Source organism: Gobius niger (genome assembly GCF_951799975.1).
Source record: "Gobius niger genome assembly, chromosome: 19".
In the NCBI taxonomy this organism is placed as follows: domain Eukaryota; kingdom Metazoa; phylum Chordata; class Actinopteri; order Gobiiformes; family Gobiidae; genus Gobius; species Gobius niger.
Window position 1 is genome coordinate 3,746,900 of NC_136870.1, and position 22,401 is coordinate 3,769,300.

Here is a 22,401-nt window from a genome sequence, read left to right on the forward strand (position 1 = left end):
TTTGGAGGTACTTTCACCGGGCTTAACCGTGTTCTCACTGGGGACACGAGATGAATTTACAATCAAATACAAACAAGGTGGATCTTCCTTCTGATCGAGGAACTCCTCACCGGACAGAAACAAACGTGGCTCACACACAATCAATGGGACATTACGATGACTTCCACAGACCCCTCTGGTTCACTTTTCAAGACACTCAAAGACACTTCACAAAAATGGTCAATGAGTCTGAGTTCCTGATGTGAATGTTCTTCATAGAAACATGCATGTTGTTGGAGATGAATGCATTGTGATGTTTCAGTTACTTCAATAATAGTGGACTTTGCAACTTGCAAATTGAGACAGTTTTAAAGTGATTTCAGTTTGATTGTGAGCGATCTTGCCGCCTGAATTGTTGCCCATCTGTAATCCAGTCATTTGCACCAAAATGCTTTCACTCACATGTCTTGTGCTGCCAGGACCACTATGACTGGGGCCTGCGAGCGATAAAGTCGGTCCTAGTGGTGGCTGGATCTCTGAAGAGGGACGACCCACAGCGGGCCGAGGACCAGGTGCTCATGCGGGCGCTCCGAGACTTCAACATCCCCAAGATCGTGACCGACGACATGCCCGTCTTCATGGGGCTCATCGGAGACCTGTTCCCTGCCCTGGACGTGCCCAGGAAGAGGGATTTGGACTTCGAGAAGCACGTCAGACAATCCATCTTGGATCTGAAGCTACAGGCCGAGGAGAACTTTGTCCTCAAGGTAAAGCCACATATGGGTGTTTTACCATATCGACTATTGGCCGATATAAGTTTCTTGTTATCATGTGTCGTGTTAAGTACAGAGTACCAAAAGCAATGAAAAGAGTTTTGCCCTGTGACTCTCTCCACTGAACAAGAAAAGTACCTCATAAAACATCATACTATACAAATAAAGCATTCCAACAGGCTAAAGTTCATGAGGGAGAACTGAGGTTGTTATACACCTCTGAGGCTCGGATCCTATTTTATATATTTTATGTTAGAACCATTAGGGATAAAGCCTTATGTTTTATTGGTTTTGGAATCTACTGTTTTTTATCTTGGAAACAAGTACCTACAAAACACATTTTACAGTTTAGGAGCATCATACATAGGATTAGAAGTCGAGGAGGTGGTCGGGGGTGACCCACGCCCTCCCCTGATTTCTGCCCACCCCAGGTGCCCCCACTCAGCGGAGCTGCATGACCGAAAGTTGTGTGTGAGCTCATTTTAAAGCCCTGACTGAGCTCTTTCCAACGCAAACGAGAAGTTTGTATTTTTTTTTTATTCTGGAGATATCTGCATTTATCAGCCGATATCGTGAAAAACCTCATATCGGATATATCGGTCTAATGAACACGACTAAGCAAATATTAATGTTGACTGGCACTTTGTAAGTGGACAAAGTCCAACCCACTGCTACAGAGTCGTCATTATTCAGTCACTCGCGGGGGTGGTAAGCTACTAATGCAGCCACAGCCGCCCAGGGGTAGACTGTCAGAAGCGAGGCAACCAGCCCCTCCACTCACTTACTCACACACTATATTCATCCTGGCCTGTTGTACATGTTTTTTGTACATGTCACAGGGAGAACATACAGACTCCACACAGAAAGCATGATCCTGTTAGCATTAGCTTTAGGATTTTAGTTGGTCCAGTAAGGAGATTTTGACCTCAGAAATATCAAATGGCATTGGTTCCAAACCTTGTTGTGCTGCTTTTTTTTTATTTTTATTAAATTAGACCTAAAGCTGTAAAATGACCTGCAATTGTTAATGTGGTATTCCTCAGTTTATGTTGTGCATCACTTAAAATAAAGTGATTAAAAGTGCCACCCCAGAATAAAAAAGTCTTTACCGTGCCAATCAGAATCCACACAAACCAGCGTCAGCCTAAGAAAAACCTCTTCAAGTTATACAAGTTCGGTGCCTAGAAAATACCTTCATGCTTTATTTGCCATGAAATGTAGATATGGAAGACTCTAGCATGACATCTGGCATGGCATCTGCTGCACAATGAGAAAGAAACAAGAGGCTAATTACTCTGAACAAGCTAAACTGTGCAGGGGAATGTGACCAGAATAAGTGTGGATCACAGCGGGATGAATCCAGGTATGTTTACGCTGGGACATCATGTGAGTTACATTATGTCACATTTACTCAAAGGAACTTACAAAATACAAACAAACAAATCCGCCAGTCTCATTTTGACCATGGATGATCAAAATAATAGCATTAATCTTACTTGAGTAAATAGTTTGTCTTCTCTTCCCACCTGCTCTTCCCTCCTAGCAGCTGGATTTCTCTTATTCCTGTACGAGCCTGAGTCCGAAGTGTTTTCAATGGGAAGAATCCAGAGTTCACTCCCGAAAAGTCTGCCTCCAACTCCAAACTCATTTCGCTCCTTTTTGCTGTCAATAAAGCAAACCCAATTTTCCACATCCCCCGTACAGTTCCCATTCTTATCTGGCGCCGTTTATCCGATTTATGTTGTGATTACAGGAATCTCGGAGTCTCTAAAGAGCGCGAGTGGGCTGCGCAGCCAAACACAATCACAAGTTGTCTGCAAAGTCCCCAAATGGGGTTTCATCTCCAACAATTTCCACTGATATTACAGCTGTAGTGCTTTCATTTAGATTTATCGGACTTCTCCACAAAAGCTATTTACCCCACGTCATAATGTTCCGAGAGGAAGGGGGCATTAGTGTCAGAGCCGTCTGTGGGATGGGGATGAATTGGGCAAATATTACAGCGAAGGCGATGGTTGGAGCGAGGAAAGTCCAGGTGCTGCTGACCTAATTCCGCTCATCTTATTACCCGCGGCCCCACACACAAGCCCGGCGCCAGGCCTTATGTCAGAGACGGACGAGCGCGCGGACCAGGGGAAATAAGTGCAATCTGCCTGAGGTCAAACACACACGGCAAACACATAATAACAGTCTATCAGGCCAGGCCAGCGCTGCAGCACGCCACTTAACCCTGACACCATAAACAAAAGATAGAGAGACAGAGAGAGCTCAATAACAAGCACCCCCTCTGCGCCGGGCAACTTTCACCGTCTTGGTCTTTTTTTTTTGGACTCCAGACAACGCGATGGGGAGCGGCATACCTCCAGCATTAGCCCGAGCTATAGCATCAGTCACCCACATCACAGCGGTCCTCAGCGGGGCCGGCTCCCGCGCTGGGGGGCGGTCGATGGCATTGATCGAGCCTGCCAGCTGTGTGTTTGAGCGCTCCACGAGGAAAGCTCTCACTGCGGCGTCACCTCCAAGTCAACCGCGCTCAGACAACAGGGCAATGATTTATGGACCTCTTTTGGAGAGGAATTTCAAATCCAATGAAAGGTTGCATTTTTTGTTGTAGTGTTTTTCTCACGCGCACCCGGAACGCACTGAGAGATTTAACATTTTCAGCGATTTTTAAAAGGGGATACAAAGTGGACGGGGATAAAACAAACTCACACTCGAACGAAACCATAGACTAAAAGAGATTATGACGTCTCAGGGCATGTCCACACATATCCTGATGGGTTTATGGTAAATGGTCTCAACTTATATAGCGCTTTTCCACCTACATTAGGCACTCAAAGCGTTTTATAGCAAAGATCCACTCACCCATTCATACTCTCATTCATACACCAATGTACGCAGACACTGGGGGCAATGTGGGTGAAGTGTCTTGCCCAAGGACACAACGACAATGTGCACTTTCAGGAGGTGGGATTCGAACACCCGACCTTCCGATCATGAGACGACCCGCTCTACCATCTGTGCCACTGTCGCAGATGGTAGAGAGGTGGTAAACGAATAAACAAATATCCATCCATCCATCCATCCATCAGAGATGCCCAGACTTCCTGATCCACACACACCTCCTCCAGCTGTTCTGGGGGGACCCCGAGGCGACACCAGGCCAGCTCGGAGACATAGTCCCACCAGCATGCCCTGGGTCTTCCACGAGGCCTTGTCCCACTAGGACATGCCTGGAACACCTCCCGCAGGAGGCGACCAGGAGGCATCCGAAACAGATGCCCGAGCCACCTCAGCTGCTCCTTTCGACGTGAAGGAGCAGCGACTCTACTCCGAGCTCCTCCCGGGTAACTGAGCTCCTCACCCGATCTCGGAGGGTGCGCCCAGCCACCCTGCGAAGGAAACTCATTTTGGCCGCTTGTATCCGCGATCTTGTCCTTTCGGTCATGACCCAAATCTCATGACCATAGGTGAGGGTGGGAACGTAGATCGATCGGTAAATCGAGAGCTTTGCCCCGACTTCACCACGACAGACCGATACAGCGACCGCATCACTGCTGACGCCGCACTGATCCGTCTATCAATCTCACACTCCATCCGTCCTTCACTCGTGAACAAATATCTCCACATTTTTTGCAGAACTGATGCAGAACTCCATAAATCAGGCATTTCACCAGCGTTCATTGGGCTCAAAACTCAAACTCAAACTCAAACTAATATAAATGTTTTTGTAAAATGTAAGTTTTGTGAAATGCAAAGATATTCTCCAACAGTAAACCGATTTCAGCTTATGGAGAAGTGCTGCTACCCCAGGGCCGAGACACGTGGACCAAAGACAGCTGCCTCAGCCATGAACAAGATAAATCAAAGTATATCAGCCATACAACAACATGCACGTCAACTTTGGCACTGCACTTTCTGCGTCTGTGTGTATCACAGCACACACCCCTGACCCAAAACAGCTACAATCAATTTTCTATAAACAACAAAATCACAAATTCACCAAATCTGCGTTTTAAGGTGATGTGCAGGAAGGAACATGAATCCACTGTGGCAAATCTCCTAGAAAAGTTTGATATTCTTGTGTTTCCTGGTGAACCTCAGAGACAACGCTGACGTCCCTCGTGTCCAAAAGTCCACTCAATCCAAAGCAATGCGGGTCCTCTGTGCTCTGAAGACAGCACATCCGGCCCGGGCCGTATCCACAGACTTAACAACACAATGTGCTTTTACCAAATAAACAGAGCAACTAATGACAAAACAGCAAAACACGCGCAACATGTCCGGTCCAAAAGATCTGCATTTAAACAATATATAAGTACGTATGGACAGGGCCTCAATGGGGATTTTAGAGTTTAATCAAGGACATAGGACATAAAACCAGAGACTTTTCAGGTTTCATAATGTCTGTCCATCATGACATGGCCTCCGTAATCTCAAACGTCGAGCAATGCTTCATAGTCCCAGTCTGTGGTTGATCTGTGCGGTTCTTTCAGTGCTAGCTGTTGGGTCAGTGGAGCGGTCTGCTGTGTTCCAGGTGGTGCAGCTGGAGGAGCTGCTGGCCGTCCGTCACTCGGTGTTTGTGATCGGGAACGCGGGCACGGGGAAGAGTCAGGTGCTGCGGGCCCTGCAGAGGACCTACCAGAACATGAAGCGCAGACCGGTGTGGGCTGACCTCAACCCCAAAGCTGTCACCAACGACGAGCTGTTCGGCATCATCAACCCCGCCACCAGGGAGTGGAAGGATGGTCAGTGCGCGCTCAGTGGAGAGAGTGCCGGTCCAGATGAATCAGTGTACTAGGGCTGCACTCATCTGGGATCTGTGTTTTTTATGTCAGCTTATTGAGAATTAAAGTCATATTTGCAAAACACAATATTTGAAAACCATCAGATCCTTATGTTTGACTTGTATATACTGTATGTGCTCCCTCAGGCCTGTTCTCCAGCATCATGCGAGACCTGGCCAACATCAGCCACAGCGGGCCCAAGTGGATGGTCCTGGATGGAGACATCGACCCCATGTGGATCGAGTCCCTCAATACGGTCATGGACGACAACAAGGTCTGACCACTCTGACGTCTCTGACCTATGTCATGACCCAATAACAGTCAGTCATGGCAGCCTTTATTATTTCACTTGGGACAATGGTCAAATACACTCATTTACCAAGTGTTTGATGTGCAAAAATCAATCAGCAGCGCCCCTCCTTTACATGTCAGATTTGGGGCTCTAATACTGTAGTACCAAAACATGTTTGTATCGTTTTGAAGCTGTTGGTCCAGGCACAGCATTAAAAGAAGTGTAAATTAGCTGAGACTGGCTTGTAGAACAGCTTAAGTAGCGAAAGCAGTCAAAAAAGCAAAATAAAGTCCGAAGCACTCGAGTCATATAGCAGAAGTAAAAGTCCTTTATTAGGTATGGACCAGCCTACGTGTTTCGACCGCACAGGTCTTCGTCAGGGCATGTAAAACTGATCACAGGTGTGGAGACTTTAAAAGAGCGATCATGTGACCAATCATGTCACGTGATCAAAAGCCTGATGATCAGGGGCAGACAAATAAACAACAATACAATAAGATAAATAAATTGTCCTGGCCAGGACTAACAGGAAAGACCCAGAGCAGAAACATGAAGCATAACATGAAGACAGAATACACCCACACATGGACACTGGAGGCTAAATAACTCAGTGAACAAGGGTAAGTACATGTATCATCATAAAAAACACGCCTTAGTCATGACCAACATGAGACAGAATAAGCCAACCTCGACCACAGAGAGAACGTGAATATCATAGTAGTAAACGTGATAGCCTTTCAAAAGAAAGGGGAAAAATCAATTTCTTCGTTCAACCCAGGTAAACGAGTGGCTCCCAAAGTGTCAATCCAGTAAGTTTCACATTGCAAACGTTTTTTGTTTTAGTTTATTGCCACCACGGGGGTCCATTTCAACAGTTTCGATGACCATCACTATCAGGTTGTTTAAGCTAGAGTGGCCAGAGTTTTTGAAATGCTTTGCGATGGGGTAGTCCATATTTTGAGTTCTAACTGCAGACTTGTGTTCAGCAAATCCTTCTTTGAGTTTTCTCTTTGTGCGTCCAATGTAAGAACAATCCTGTATACTACGTAGGTGGAGTTGCAGTTGGCAAAAGAGCGACAAAGGAAGGTGTTTTCATGTTTAGAATCAGTGAATGTTTTAGCTTTGTGTATGTGGGAGCAGTGGGAGCATGCCCCACGCCTGAAGGTTCCATTAAAACAAGTGACTTTGTTGTTTCAGCTCAAATAAATGATTCAATGAACATTTGGCTTTTATTTTTTTTTTAAATTGCCCAATGTTTCACCAATTTTTCCCATTAAAAAAACAACGTATTTTTGCCCAATTTTTTCTTTCATCCATCCATTTTCTTCCACTTTTCCGTTGCCGGGTCGTGGGAGCAGCTGTTGGAGTTGCCCAAATCACATTGCACCAGCCCCTTATGGCTCCTCCTGCAGGTGGTGGGTCCACAGGAGGACGGCCTCTTGATTCTAACCAGGCCTGTTGGTCTCTCATAAGGGGCTTCTGAACCGCTCTTTGTCTGACCCCTCACTCAGGACCAGTTTACCATGGGAGACCCTACCAGGGGCACGAAGCCCCGACAACAGAGCTCCAGGATCATTCGGGTGCTCAAACCCCTCCACCACGTTAAGGTGGCGGTTCCAGGAGGGGCCAATTTTTTCTTGTTTTCCCTTATTTTCCCTATTTCCCCCATTTTTTACCCAGTTTACTCCCAAATTTTCCCTATTTTTGCCCCATTCCCCCCATTTGTCCTCCTTTTTTGCCACAATTCTTCCCAGCTCGTCTGCTACGTGCCTGCTATCGTCAAAGTAAAGACTTGCAGCTCTGTGTTGCTGCAGTGACACTGTGCACCACTGCACATGCACCCAAATTGGGGTGTGACGAACTCTCAGACCCCACTGACCCATGTGACCTCACAGTCCTCAGCAATAAGAGCACACATGCAAACGAGCGCGGTGGCCTCATAATGTGCCGCAGCGCTGGGGCAGAGGAGAGAGGCCGCTGTGTGAAAGCCCTGTCACCAATAAAAGCATGCAGAGCGTTAGTGTCAGCAGCCGGTGCCGTCAGGAGAGGTTTGCTTATTCATTTATGTCGCGCTGTCACTGGAGGACCTGTGTGACACACCGCTGTTGTCAGTCCAGTCCATGGGAGAAATACTGAAGGACAGTGTTCCTAGTTATGTCTGCCCTTACGCTCCTTTCTGCTCCCGTTTTAACGAGACCCATCTGTAGCTTTTATGGTGCATCCCAGACACTGGTCTCTTGTTTTACATCAGCTATGCCTGCTTTATTAAAGTGCCATAAATAGGGCTGGGTACCGTTAGATTTTTTAAAATATCAGTACTTTTGTTGATACCGGTACTCAAATATTTGTCATATAGAACTAGAAAACAGAACAATAATGCTTGGAAGATCTGCACAATTACGATAGCGGGTGCATCTCCAATGTTGGCAAATCTGTGAAAAATGGGGACTAGTTTGGGAAAAAATTGGAAAATCTGGAGAAATTGTGGCAGAGTTAAGGAAAGATTGAATGGGGAATAAATTGAGGAATGGAGAAACAGAGAAATTATTAGTAATAATAAATGAGCAGAAATTAGGGGGGAAAAAGAGGGGAAAACCAGAAAAAACTGGGGCAAAAATAAGAAAAAAAGAAGTGTAAAAAAAAATAGGGGGAAAAGGGACAAACATTGCGCAACAAAAAGAAGAAAATGGAAAAAAAAATACATAAATTGGGCAAAACTGGGGGAAAAGATTGGGCTGAAACAACACAAAGTCACTTCCTGTAATGCTGTCAACAACATCTAAACTTGCTCTCTTTCCCATACCTACTTTTGATAATTCCATTTTTCGATCCCGGTAGTGCCTTAACACAACTTTGATGTTAAACATGCAGATTCACAAAACATAGTAGTTCTCTCAAGGGTCACATTTATCAGGACAAGTGCTAAATAGTGAGTGCAAGCTGCAAAAAAGGTATATTTTTAGGCATGTTGCACCATATTTACTACTTGACATTGCCTGTATTAAAGTTTGAACGCCCCAAATCTAACATGTGAATGAGCGAAAGCTTAGGAACTGAAAAGGTGTAAATGACTGGGCTGAGCGTGCTCCTGGTTTTGCACATGAGCAAACGCTTGGTAAATGACCCCCTCAGTGTAAAAGCATCATCGTCAGTAAAGTGAACTGTCCACGTGCCTCCACTGTTCCCTGTCCCGCGCCCCCCGGCCTGTCCTCACAGGCCAGTGGCTCATCATGGCTGATCTGTGTCCTCCTTCAGGTGCTGACACTGGCCAGTAACGAGCGCATCCCCCTCAACCCCTCCATGAGACTGCTGTTTGAGATCAGCCACCTGCGGACGGCCACCCCCGCCACCGTGTCCCGAGCAGGTACCTCACTGTCGCACTCTGTCCCACCGTGTCCCGAGCAGGTACCTCTCTGTCCCACCTTGTCCCGAGCAGGTACCTCTCTGTCCCACTCTGTCCCACCGTGTCCCGAGCAGGTACCTCTCTGTCCCACTCTGTCCCACCGTGTCCCACTGTAATAATAATAATAATACATTTGATTTCAAAGCGCCTTTCAGAACACCCAAGGACACTGTGCAATGGACACATTAAAAACATTAAAAACAAGAGCAACAAAGTAAAACAGAGTACAAACGACTGAGAAGGTGAGCGCGTAGCTAGGTGGTGTAGGACTGTCTGTGTCCCGAGCAAGTACTTCTCTGTCCCTCTCTGTCCCACCGTGTCCTGAGCAGGTACCTCTCTGTCCCACTCTGTCCCACCTTGTCCCGAGCAGGTACCTCTCTGTCCCACCTTGTCCCGAGCAGGTACCGCTCTGTCCCACTCTGTCCTGAGCAGGTACCTCTCTGTCCCACTCTGTCCCACCGTGTCCCGAGCAGGTACTTCTCTGTCTCAAGCAGGTACCTGTCTGACCTACCGTGCCCCGAGCAGGAAGTTCTCAAATCAGCATTTGATAACATTTTACGATGCTACGATGTTGTTCCCTTGTGAAAACATATTTGAGCTCGTGTTTTGGACCACTCAACCATGTTTGAGTCATCTTTGAGTCTTCAGTGCGTGCTGCGTGATGCACCACAGGGGTCGCTTATAGAACGCTTCTCCAATGTCCACTCTGCAAATGTCCTTTGCAGAGTACAGCTTCACTCCTATCAGGGGACGGGAGAGTAGCCAAAATATTTACTAATGTAAGTTCAAGTAAAAAGTAGTGGCCCAAACAATTACTCAAGGAGATGTAAAAAAGTTATTGGAGAAAATGTTACTTGAGTACTGTGAGTACTGAGTAACTGTGTGTGTCAAATACAGAAAAAAAACAAAATCATTCATGAGACGAACTACATCTACAGTATTTTACAGATCAAAATGAAGCGTTTGCTGCTTAAATATTTACTCACACTGGAATAATCCTTTTTACTCAAGTAAGAGTACTGGTGAGTAAATGTAACTGAGTACTACCTGCCTCTGACTCCTACAAATGAACCAGTGTCAAATGAAAACCCAAAAAAGCCAGTGAACGTAATGCCTCCTCTATGAACCTTCTTGCTTCTGTTTCTAAGCCACAATTGAGAAAAACGGCGCACGATATCCAAATCCGAACACGCGACCGTGGGCTCACAATAAAAAAACGTGCGCTGCTACAAGAAGATAAATTGCTCACTCCAGCCAATGCGCGACAGATTAAGACGACCCGCCGCGCCTTAAGATAGAATCTCTATTCAGCACGATTCCTTCACACAGCCACTTTCCTATTCATAGAGCACTCATTTCCATATGCTGTGTTTAATTTCCAATCAAAATCCCGCCTGAAACCTATGCAATCAGCCGCCAGAGATTCAATTCAAAGATCCTGCGCTCTTATCCGCTCTTCCGTCTCCCGCCATAAATCTTGTGCACAGTCAATATTTCCACATTAGCCGGGCTCATATCTGAAATATGAAACGTGACGCGCATCGACAAAGCCACTCTGGTCCATCATTCCCATGCTCCCCCCGTCAGCTTTATAGATCCACGTCATGTTTATCTCCTGCGCGTTTATCTTTGATTGCTTTCACATTTTACTGTCAGTGGCTAAATAACTCTGGACACTTTTTTTCCCCAAGTGCCAAATGCGGGAAAACATGACTGGTTTTGGTGCTAAACGTACCTGAAGAAACAGTGACGAGGAGAGGAAGCCATGGGGCAAAGAGCAGGGTGCAAACTTACTCCAACTCAAACGGCAGCTGAAATAGTCGCAATTAGCAAATGGGGAAGACTGAAGGGGAAAACAACGACCCAAAACAAAACCACAAAAGATATTATTTTATTTATTGTGTAGTTTAGCAGTTCATATTTCAATGGTATTTCATGGTCTTCACCTATAATTCGGGCGTTCTGCTCTCCCAAAATTTCATCCGATGGGCGGGGGAGCGACTAAACTTTGCGGTGCATTATGGGTAACAATAGTCTTCGCAAGTTCCGGTTCTGCTGGAGCGTTTTCGTTCGCTCTTTCGTTTGCTCTGCTTCATCTTCATCTTGCTAAGAGAGGAATACAATTCTGTAGCTGATATTTTATGATGCAGACATCGACTGTTCCGACTCCTCGTACCTCCCGTCCCCCCCCCTCCTGCCTTCAGCGGACACTTTTAGCCACGCACTGGCCCGCTGTACGGGCTAACTAACCGTTGCCTCTGGTGTCTGTGAGCCGCCCCTGGGAGACAATAGTAAAAAGCACTGACACTGAGTCTGATTATCTCTCTGCCCAATACAACTATATCGAGTCTGTGTTTTCACCGTGAGAACAACAGCCATGTCAAAAAATAAGTCCATAGCCGAGCTGCTAACCGCTCGCCCGGAGCTAACTAGCTGCTTAGCAGCGGATAGATCCGGTGAAACCAAGTATTATGCAATAATAACGTCAATACAGCCGGTGACTTTATAAAGCAGCCTTTGAGATGATCACACACTGAGCCAGGCTTCTTCACCGTTCAAAGCTGTACACGGGCTTGAAACGATTTGTTTGAACACTTCGGACATGTAGGAGGGATTGCAAGAGCTAGAAACCAGTTTGGGCCAAATCAAAAAATGTCATAGTTTGTGCAGGAAAAAACAAGTAGACTACCTCAGCTTTAAAACATTTGGTCATCATTGCCACTCTGCCCAGCCGCTGCCGCTCGAGTTTCTATCCGCAAATGTAAAGGCTCGGAATGGAAAAGGTGTGAAATATTGGTGGGGACTGTCCCGCCAGGCCAAAGTTTGTGGGGACATGTCCATACCAGTCCTTAAGGAAGTCTGGCCTGTACAGTGAGTAAGCAAGTGAGTGCTCTCTTTGTCATTGTTCAACCATACAATGAACTTGTGTTGAGGTGTTAGTCCTGAGCCGCTGCGACTGAGCCACTGTGGGCCAACTCGTTCATGTTGTACATGTTTTTCCCATAATCCTGCAGCTCTGTATGTGATTCCTGGCCTGGTCAACAGTATGTGACCGAGAATGATCAGGGGATAGTATCATTTACTGTGGCACAGTGGTTAGCACTCGTGCTTCACAGCAAGAAGGTCCCGGTTTCAATTCCCACCTGTTTTCTGATGCTCCGGTTTCCCCCAACACTAAAACATGTACAATAGGTTCCCCTTTGGGGCCAGCACTCCCCTGAAAAAAGAGATTCTTAATCTCAGTGGGACTTTCCTGGAAAATAAAGGTCAAATAAATCCAATAAATGCACATAGAATTGATTTGATTAAGAACGCAGCAGTTTGCTCTTTTGTGCCCCACAGCAAGGAGGTCCTGGGTCCCATGGATGGTTGGGTGGGGCCTGGGGAGTTTGTTCTCCCTAGACTTCAACTCCTCCAGGGGCTTCCCCACCTCTAGATTCTACATCTCATTGAGACTTTACTGGTTAAATAAATGTACAAAGAAAAGAAAGACTAAAAATAAATCCAATAAAGCTTATCTCTGTGTGGTGAGGGCGAAGTGTAACTGAATTTGATGATTAATTTCAGAGCCAACAGATACTGTAAATGAGCAGAGACTTTCCAGTGATGGTGATAATGAAAGACCATTATGTATGTGTGGGTCCGGCCCATGTTTGCACTCAGACATTCTGCTTTTGGACATAAAGTTTAGGTAGTGTTGGGTAACTGAATACATGTATGGTAAATACATGTATTACGCTTATGCATATTTTGAATTCTCATTTTAAGTAACTGTATTCAAGTACACTATTTAGAATACAGTTACTTTCTTCAAATCAAAAGAACACATCAATACAATCAATGATCACATTTCAATGTCATAATCATAATATAAAGTTCAGCTCGGTTCTTCTGGGCTATGGGCATTTGCAAAGTGCTTTTTATCTTATTATTGGTAAATAAGTTTATAACAGATGTAAAAATGTAGCCTTAATATTTTCTTAATTACATGCCACTTTTATACATAAATATTATGCAAATCAACTGGAAAGTATACTGAGTGTTCTGAATACATTACTCTGATTGGAGAAAGTGTACGTTAGTACGTTTCTAAATAAATACATTTTCAAAGTATTCTCCCCAACACAGAGCTTAGGCATTGGCCAATGTTGAGACCTGCCCCTGACGAAAGGAGATGCTCTTCATATTTCATGTTCCCTCAAATGTTTATATTGCTGGATGTGATTCCAATGTGCCACAGTATATGAAATGTTTTTAAAAGGCTAAACTAAACATTTATCTGAAAAATGAAATTGTTCAGCTTCATCATTCATAGATATTGGTTTGTGTCTCTAAAGTGGAGCAGTGCACAGTGTCGTCCTCTTTAATGTGGGCATTATATGTTTTTGTTGGCCAGTGTAGGGCAAAGACTACTTCACATCCACGATTTAATGTAAATTAAAAATAAAACAAGATATAAAGAAGGAAAACTTAAATATCAAGCAGGGTGTGTAGTAGCATGATGCTAACCTTAGCAACATGTTGCTATGAAACATTGTGTGCACAGAGCCCATAGAGGCGGATGTAGATGAGGCCAACAATTTAGGTTCATCTTCAATAGTGTTCTGGGCACTTTTGTGCCTAATAGTTCGGCACTAATAAGTTTGACAACTCTGTCATCCGTTTACAATTTACTCGTCATTTGCTTAATGGAAAATGAAACAGCAGAGGCTTTATGTACTTAGGCTAATGTACACAAGCAGAATAAAGCACATGAGGCACAAAGGCCCAGCGAATGTCTGAATGCTTTGCTGGCAGCAATGAACAGCCGTAGCATCCGTCCATTTAAAGTGCTCCTCATGTGGATCCTGATGACCCTGAAGTATCACATCATTGCATTGAACAAATCAGTGATTCTCCTGTGAGCCCTAACACTGCTGAAGGAGTAACGGATACAAGACTCACAAGCACTCACAGGCTCCACGTCTGCATGTGGACAATGCTACTGAGAAAAAACAATGATGCACAACACTAATTAATAACTTCATTTCGTGTTTGAAAGCTTAGCACCTTCACAGTTCACCAACATTTAACTAAAGGATGCCTGCACTGGATTAGCTTGTTTGCTAGAGTGTGTAGAATAAAAAAGACTGATTCACTTCTGTTGTTGTTTATTTATTAAACGGGACCAGAGCTTAAATAGTCCTCATCGAGTAGGGGTCAGAGCTTAAATAGTCCTCAAGGAGGGACCAGAGCTTAAATAGTCCTCATCGAATAGGGGTCAGAGCTTAAATAGTCCTGAAGGAGGGGCCAGAGCTTAAATAGTCCTCATCGAGGAGAGGCCAGAGCTTAAATAGTCCTCATCGAGTAGGGGTCAGAGCTTAAATAGTCCTGAAGGAGGGCCCAGAGTTTAAATAGTCCTCATCGAGTAGGGGTCAGAGCTTAAATAGTCCTCAAGGAGAGGCCAGAGCTTAAATAGTCCTCATCGAGTAGGGGTCAGAGCTTAAATAGTCCTCAAGGAGAGGCCAGAGCTTAAATAGTCCTCATCAAGGAGAGGCCAGAGTTTAAATAGTCCTCATCGAGTAGGGGTCAGAGCTTAAATAGTCCTCAAGGAGGGGCCAGAGTTTAAATAGTCCTCATCGAGTAGGGGTCAGAGCTTAAATAGTCCTCAAGGAGAGGCCAGAGCTTAAATAGTCCTCATCGAGTAGGGGTCAGAGCTTAAATAGTCCTCAAGGAGAGGCCAGAGCTTAAATAGTCCTCATCGAGTAGGGGTCAGAGCTTAAATAGTCCTCAAGGAGAGGCCAGAGCTTAAATAGTCCTCATCGAGTAGGGGTCAGAGCTTAAATAGTCCTCAAGGAGGGGCCAGAGTTTAAATAGTCCTCATCGAGTAGGGGTCAGAGCTTACATAGTCCTCAAGGAGAGGCCAGAGCTTAAATAGTCCTCATCGAGTAGGGGTCAGAGCTTAAATAGTCCTCAAGGAGGGGCCAGAGTTTAAATAGTCCTCATCGAGTAGGGGTCAGAGCTTACATAGTCCTCAAGGAGAGGCCAGAGCTTAAATAGTCCTCATCAAGGAGAGGCCAGAGTTTAAATAGTCCTCATCGAGTAGGGGTCAGAGCTTAAATAGTCCTCAAGGAGAGGCCAGAGCTTAAATAGTCCTCATCGAGTAGGGGTCAGAGCTTAAATAGTCCTCAAGGAGAGGCCAGAGCTTAAATAGTCCTCATCGAGGAGGGGCCAGATCTTAAATTGTCCTCCTCAAGGAGAGGCCAGAGTTTAAATAGTCCTCATCGAGGAGGGGCCAGAGCTTAAATTGTCCTCCTCAAGGAGAGGCCAGAGTTTAAATAGTCCTCATCGAGGAGGGGCCATGGCTTGAATAGTCCTCAAGGAGAGGTCAGAGCTTGAATAGGCCTCGAGGAGAGGTCAGAGCTTGAATAGGCCTCGAGGAGAGGTCAGAGCTTGAATAGTCCTCGAGGAGAGGTCAGAGCTTGAATAGTCCTCGAGGAGAGGTCAGAGCTTGAATAGTCCTCGAGGAGAGGTCAGAGCTTGAATAGGCCTCGAGGAGAGGTCAGAGCTTGAATAGGCCTCGAGGAGAGGTCAGAGCTTGAATAGGCCTCGAGGAGAGGTCAGAGCTTGAATAGTCCTCGAGGAGAGGTCAGAGCTTGAATAGTCCTCGAGGAGAGGTCAGAGCTTGAATAGGCCTCGAGGAGAGGTCAGAGCTTGAATAGGCCTCGAGGAGAGGCCAGAGCTTGAATAGGCTTCGAGGAGAGGTCAGAGCATGAATAGTCCTCGGGGAGAGGTCAGAGCTTGAATAGTCCTCGAGGAGAGGTCAGAGCATGAATAGGCCTCGAGGAGAGGTCAGAGCTTGAATAGGCTTCGAGGAGAGGTCAGAGCTTGAATAGGCCTCGAGGAGAGGTCAGAGCTTGAATAGTCCTTGAGGAGAGGTCAGAGCTTGAATAGTCCTTGAGGAGAGGTCAGAGCTTGAATAGTCCTTGAGGAGAGGTCAGAGCTTGAATAGTCCTCGAGGAGAGGTCAGAGCATGAATAGGCCTCTAAGATTGGGAGTGTGATCAGTCCTGCATCTTGCAGCACAAGGATAGAGGTGAAACGTCCTCTACTCAATCAACCCAGTCTAGTTCAACATTTGAAAATCACTTTTAGTCTCTGGGAAAATAATCAATACAAAGTAGTTAATGTCATTTCGTCCTTCACAGGCATCTTGTACATCAACCCCGCTGACCTGGGCTGGAACCCTCCCGTGGCCAGCTGGATTGACAGGAGGGAGATCCAATCGGAAAAAGCCAATCTGACTATTCTGTTTGACAAGTACCTGCCCCCCTGTCTGGACACGCTCCGCTCCAGGTAAGGCCCTTGCCCACACTGCTGTCACATGGCCATGTTCTCAGTGACAGGCTCTGCTGCTATGGGCGCCAATGTGCTAGTCCTGCCATCGCTTCTGCCACCTCAGTGACTGTGGCCGACAGGCCAAAGCTATGTGTCCTCCCAAAACTATGAAAAACAAACCAACAAAATATCTGCTTCGCCTATAACAGCAGAGCACAAAGCACAAAGCAATAAAGCCCAGCCACTAACACCGAAAAGGAACTGCTTTGGAAGAAGAACACACAACTTTCCAACTTTGGTATTTGTAGTATGAGCAGAAGTACTTTGACAGCACTGTCTCATTAGGGCTCACAGGGCCCTGTGGATAAAGTGATTACTACGGTATAACGGAATATGTTTTTACTACGGAATATTTTATTATGTATTCAGCTAATATATAAATACAGTATATATATATTTTTCTTACTTAGACTATTTATAATTTGTATTTGTTTTGCTCTTATTTTTCCAATATATTAAGGCCCGTAGCACATGCTAGCACATTTCCCTTTTTTCTGTCTCAAACACAGAAACGTGCTGGCAAAGTTTAACTCAGTAAGCACTTTACCAACATGCTTACAGAGTGAAGACTTCTCGTTTGTGTTTTTGTTTGCTGTGCGCCACAATTCAAATAGTCATTTGTCAAAAATGTATGTATTTTACATTTTGTTTACATCCATATATAGAGCTGCCTTCACTTGGCTGACATTGTCAATGCCCTGTTTCTGAGTTTACAAGCTTTGTCTCATGGAGATACAGGAGTGTTGCCTTTTATTTGGATAGTTGCGGTTTGTCGCCATAATCACGACTCGTGAGGTTCAGTGTCTCGCTGCTGTGGCTCTTTTGTCCTTCATTTCAATGTGTTCCCATTGAGCCTAACATATTGTAAGCTAACAAATCGAGGGCTGTTCCGTTTCTGCCTGCGGTCTATTCAGCCCTAGCCTTTAGTGTTGTTTTAATGCGTAGGGGTAAGGAATAAAAAAAGAAAATTGGGATTGGGCCTAAGTGCAGCAAACACTGTTTTATATTATTTTATAATAAACAAAAACAAACAATTGTTTGGACTAAAATGATTGTGATTTTATGTTAAGTCCTGTGTGGCATTGGTCTCATGTAGCACTTGTGTGGACACTCAAAGTATCATTAACACTAGCATTCATTCATTCATTCATTCATTCATTCATTCATTCATTCATTCATTCATTCATTCATTCAGTTATATACCCCCCTTCAGCACTTGCCCAAGGACACAACAACAATATACATACCTCAAAGCCGGAATCGAACCACCAACCATACAGTTATCAGACAATGACTGTAGTACTGGCTTGAATAGTAGTAATAGTATGTTTCAGCAACCAAACACAGTTTATAGCTCCACAGTTCAGCCCTACAATGCATTATCCGTTTTAATTTTACTCTTCATAAACTCTGATTTTGAAGAATCTTTTGGAGAAAAAAAAGTGCTAAAGCTACCATGTGAAGCAGCTTTCCCGATCCAATTAACTTTAATTACCCATTATGATGAGAGCTGCGGTGCCCCACAACTGGAGGTGTTTGATTTAGATGTGTTTACTTCCAAATAAGCTTGACACCCTCACTCCCCTCAACTCAGAAGACCTTATTATAGAAATGTTTCACTGGTCTTTATTTCAATTAGGGAAGTGATGGGATAGCACTTTTTACATGACACAAGTCACCCGGTGGTCACTCCGACCACCATTCACTCACTCGCTCGCACTAAAAGTTTGATTCAAATATAAAAATCACACAGTGGATCTTGAGTGAGTCTGTTTTGGTGTTGTGTCCAGGTTTAAGCGGATGGTTCCTGTCCCAGAGCAGAGTATGGTGCAGATGCTGTGTTACCTGTTGGAGTGTCTGCTGACCCCAGAGCACACGCCTCTGGACTGTCCCAAAGAGCTGTACGAGCTCTACTTTGTGTTTGCTGCCATCTGGGCCTTTGGAGGGGCACTGTTCCAGGACCAGGTAACCGTCTCTCACTGACTGTTCCAGGACCAGGTAACCGTCTCTCACTGACTGTTCCAGGACCAGGTATCCGTCTCTCACTGACTGTTCCAGGACCAGGTAACCGTCTCTCACTGACTGTTCCAGGACCAGGTATCCGTCTCTCACTGACTGTTCCAGGACCAGGTAACCGTCTCTCACTGACTGTTCCAGGACCAGGTATCCATCTCTCACTGACTGTTCCAGGACCAGGTATCCATCTCTCGCTGACTGTTCCAGGACCAGGTATCCATCTCTCACTGACTGTTCCAGGACCAGGTTACCATCTCTCGCTGACTGTTCCAGGACCAGGTATCCATCTCTCACTGACTGTTCCAGGACCAGGTAACCGTCTCTCACTGACTGTTCCAGAACCAGGTACCCATCTCTCACTGACTGTTCCAGGACCAGGTACCCATCTCTCACTGACTGTTCCAGGACCAGGTTACCATCTCTCACTTACTGTTCCAGGACCAGGTAACCGTCTCTCACTGACTGTGCCAGGACCAGGTTACCATCTCTCACTTACTGTTCCAGGACCAGGTTACCATCTCTCACTGACTGTTCCAGGACCAGGTAACCGTCTCTCACTGACTGTTCCAGGACCAGGTATCCATCTCTCACTGACTGTTCCAGGACCAGGTTACCACCTCTCACTGACTGTTCCAGGACCAGGTTACCATCTCTCACTGACTGTTACAGGACCAGGTAATCATCTCTCACTGACTGTTCCAGGACCAGGTTGCCATCTCTCACTGACTGTTCCAGGACCAGGTATCCATCTCTCACTGACTGTTCCAGGACCAGGTAACCGTCTCTCACTGACTGTTCCAGGACCAGGTATCCATCTCTTACTGACTGTTCCAGGACCAGGTAACCGTCTCTCACTGACTGTTCCAGGACCAGGTATCCATCTCTTACTGACTGTTCCAGGACCAGGTAACCGTCTCTCACTGACTGTTCCAGAACCAGGTATCCGTCTCTCACTGACTGTTCCAGGACCAGGTATCCATCTCTCACTGACTGTTCCAGGACCAGGTAACCGTCTCTCACTGACTGTTCCAGGACCAGGTATCCATCTCTTACTGACTGTTCCAGGACCAGGTAATAATCTCTCACTGACTGTTCCAGGACCAGGTATCCATCTCTCACTGACTGTTCCAGGACCAGGTTACCACCTCTCACTGACTGTTCCAGGACCAGGTTACCATCTCTCACTGACTGTTCCAGGACCAGGTAACCGTCTCTCACTGACTGTTCCAGGACCAGGTATCCATCTCTCACTGACTGTTCCAGGACCAGGTTACCACCTCTCACTGACTGTTCCAGGACCAGGTTACCATCTCTCACTGACTGTTACAGGACCAGGTAATCATCTCTCACTGACTGTTCCAGGACCAGGTTGCCATCTCTCACTGACTGTTCCAGGACCAGGTATCCATCTCTCACTGACTGTTCCAGGACCAGGTAACCGTCTCTCACTGACTGTTCCAGGACCAGGTATCCATCTCTTACTGACTGTTCCAGGACCAGGTAACCGTCTCTCACTGACTGTTCCAGGACCAGGTATCCATCTCTTACTGACTGTTCCAGGACCAGGTAACCGTCTCTCACTGACTGTTCCAGAACCAGGTATCCGTCTCTCACTGACTGTTCCAGGACCAGGTATCCATCTCTCACTGACTGTTCCAGGACCAGGTAACCGTCTCTCACTGACTGTTCCAGGACCAGGTATCCATCTCTTACTGACTGTTCCAGGACCAGGTAATAATCTCTCACTGACTGTTCCAGGACCAGGTATCCATCTCTCACTGACTGTTCCAGGACCAGGTTACCACCTCTCACTGACTGTTCCAGGACCAGGTTACCATCTCTCACTGACTGTTCCAGGACCAGGTTACCATCTCTCACTGACTGTTCCAGGACCAGGTTACCATCTCTCACTGACTGTTCCAGGACCAGGTTACCATCTCTCACTGACTGTTCCAGGACCAGGTTACCACCTCTCACTGACTGTTCCAGGACCAGGTTACCATCTCTCACTGACTGTTCCAGGACCAGGTTACCATCTCTCACTGACTGTTCCAGGACCAGGTAACCGTCTCTCACTGACTGTTCCAGAACCAGGTACCCATCTCTCACTGACTGTTCCAGGACCAGGTACCCATCTCTCACTGACTGTTCCAGGACCAGGTTACCATCTCTCACTGACTGTTCCAGGACCAGGTATCCACCTCTCACTGACTGTTCTCTTCCACAGACTGCACTGTTCCTGTCACACTCATTTACAGATCAATACTTTATAGTTTGACTTTCTTGGGTCGACTGAACACATGTTTAACAAAGTCTTCATTTCTAATAAAATCTGATTTTTCTTGTACCGTGACCAGTCAAATCGCCCTGTTCCAGCCTCCTGAAAGTGTTGCAGTGCTGCATATTGTGTTTTGCTCTGTATTCATTCCCTGGCGGCTCTTATGCAATAATGTGCCTCTATTTATGACAGTAATATAAAAGTTATTTTGGTTAAGAAATGGCAGGTTTTTGAAACAGAGATATTCATCTGGAATGAAGTGGACTTCATTCCCGTCTGACAACACACGGCTCACTGAATTTAAATCAGGAGCCCGTGGCCCACAGTTGCTAAGCAATCCAGAGTGTGCTCTGCACTGTACTGCTGTACGCACCCGGACGACTTATGGGATAAAAGCACTGTCCCTGCGGTACAAATGCTCTCCACTTTATTTTCCCATCACAGATGCATTTAAATGCTAAGTGCTTTTATTGACTGCAGAGCGCTGGTGAATGGAGGGGACAGGTATCTGTAGGTGCAGTCAGGTGATGAGGTTGTAAGGCCTGTCACCTCTCATTTTCTCCCCCTCAGCTAACCCTGTGCACCCATGTATTTGTCCTGGGGTGTGTATTCACACTGTGTAGATCTATACTGCAGCACAGAGAAGAAAGACTGCGGAGGAAGTCATTTTAGAGTATTGACCGCTGCTCTGTCTGTGTGTGCGCTGTGGGGGTTCAGCTGGTCGACTACAGACTGGAGTTCAGCAAGTGGTGGGTGGCCGAGTTCAAAAGCATCAAGTTCCCGTCCCACGGTACTGTCTTCGATTACTACATCGACCCTGAGAGCAAGAAGTTCGAACCATGGGCCAAAATGGTGCCCAAGTTTGAAATGGACCCAGACATGCCACTGCAGGTAAAGTCACACTCCCTGAAATCCTTAGATAACCAGAGGCACACAGAACACAGCATTAGTTTATCATTATCCCCATCACAAAAACTCAGATATCACACTGATTTACTTCTATGGGGATTTGGATTAATCCCTTTTCTGTGTAGGTCTGTTTCCATTTATAATCATACACACTAGAGCTTAGACCACGGATTGCAAAACAAAGAAAATGTGTGTTTTTGTAAATTGATTCTCCGATCAGATCTACTGTATAGGCTTCATGAATTGTAAGAGGGAGGCCTCATGCTGATGTGTGTGTGCTGCCCAGGCATGTCTGGTCCCCACTGCAGAGACTATCCGAGTGCGGTACTTTGCGGACCGGCTGCTGGAGCGCAGGCGCCCCGTGATGCTGGTGGGGAACGCCGGCACAGGGAAGTCTGTCCTGATCGGAGACAAGCTGAGCTCACTGGACACAGACAAATACATGATCAAGAATGTGCCGTTCAACTACTACACCACCTCCTCCATGCTGCAGGGTGAGCACCAGCCAGGGAGTTACTGCTGGAATCAACATCGAGCATTTTAAAGGAACAGGACACCGTTTTTCCATACTGAGATATGTTCTTACCT

General features: G+C 45.9%; 1 protein-coding gene across 1 annotated transcript in view; it reads left to right on the top strand.

Annotated features, from left to right (window-relative positions):
• The window catches only part of dnah9 (dynein, axonemal, heavy chain 9), a gene marked incomplete at its 3' end in the record, with an annotated part of 755,285 nt that overhangs the window by 449,308 nt on the left and 283,576 nt on the right, over nt 1-22,401 (top strand). The window contains exons 37-44 of the mRNA XM_079578063.1: nt 459-746; nt 5,290-5,500; nt 5,686-5,813; nt 9,087-9,195; nt 16,421-16,568; nt 18,401-18,575; nt 21,622-21,795; nt 22,100-22,307. Of these exons, the coding sequence (XP_079434189.1) occupies nt 459-746; nt 5,290-5,500; nt 5,686-5,813; nt 9,087-9,195; nt 16,421-16,568; nt 18,401-18,575; nt 21,622-21,795; nt 22,100-22,307 (1,441 nt within the window). The remainder of the gene's footprint in view (nt 1-458; nt 747-5,289; nt 5,501-5,685; nt 5,814-9,086; nt 9,196-16,420; nt 16,569-18,400; nt 18,576-21,621; nt 21,796-22,099; nt 22,308-22,401) is intronic.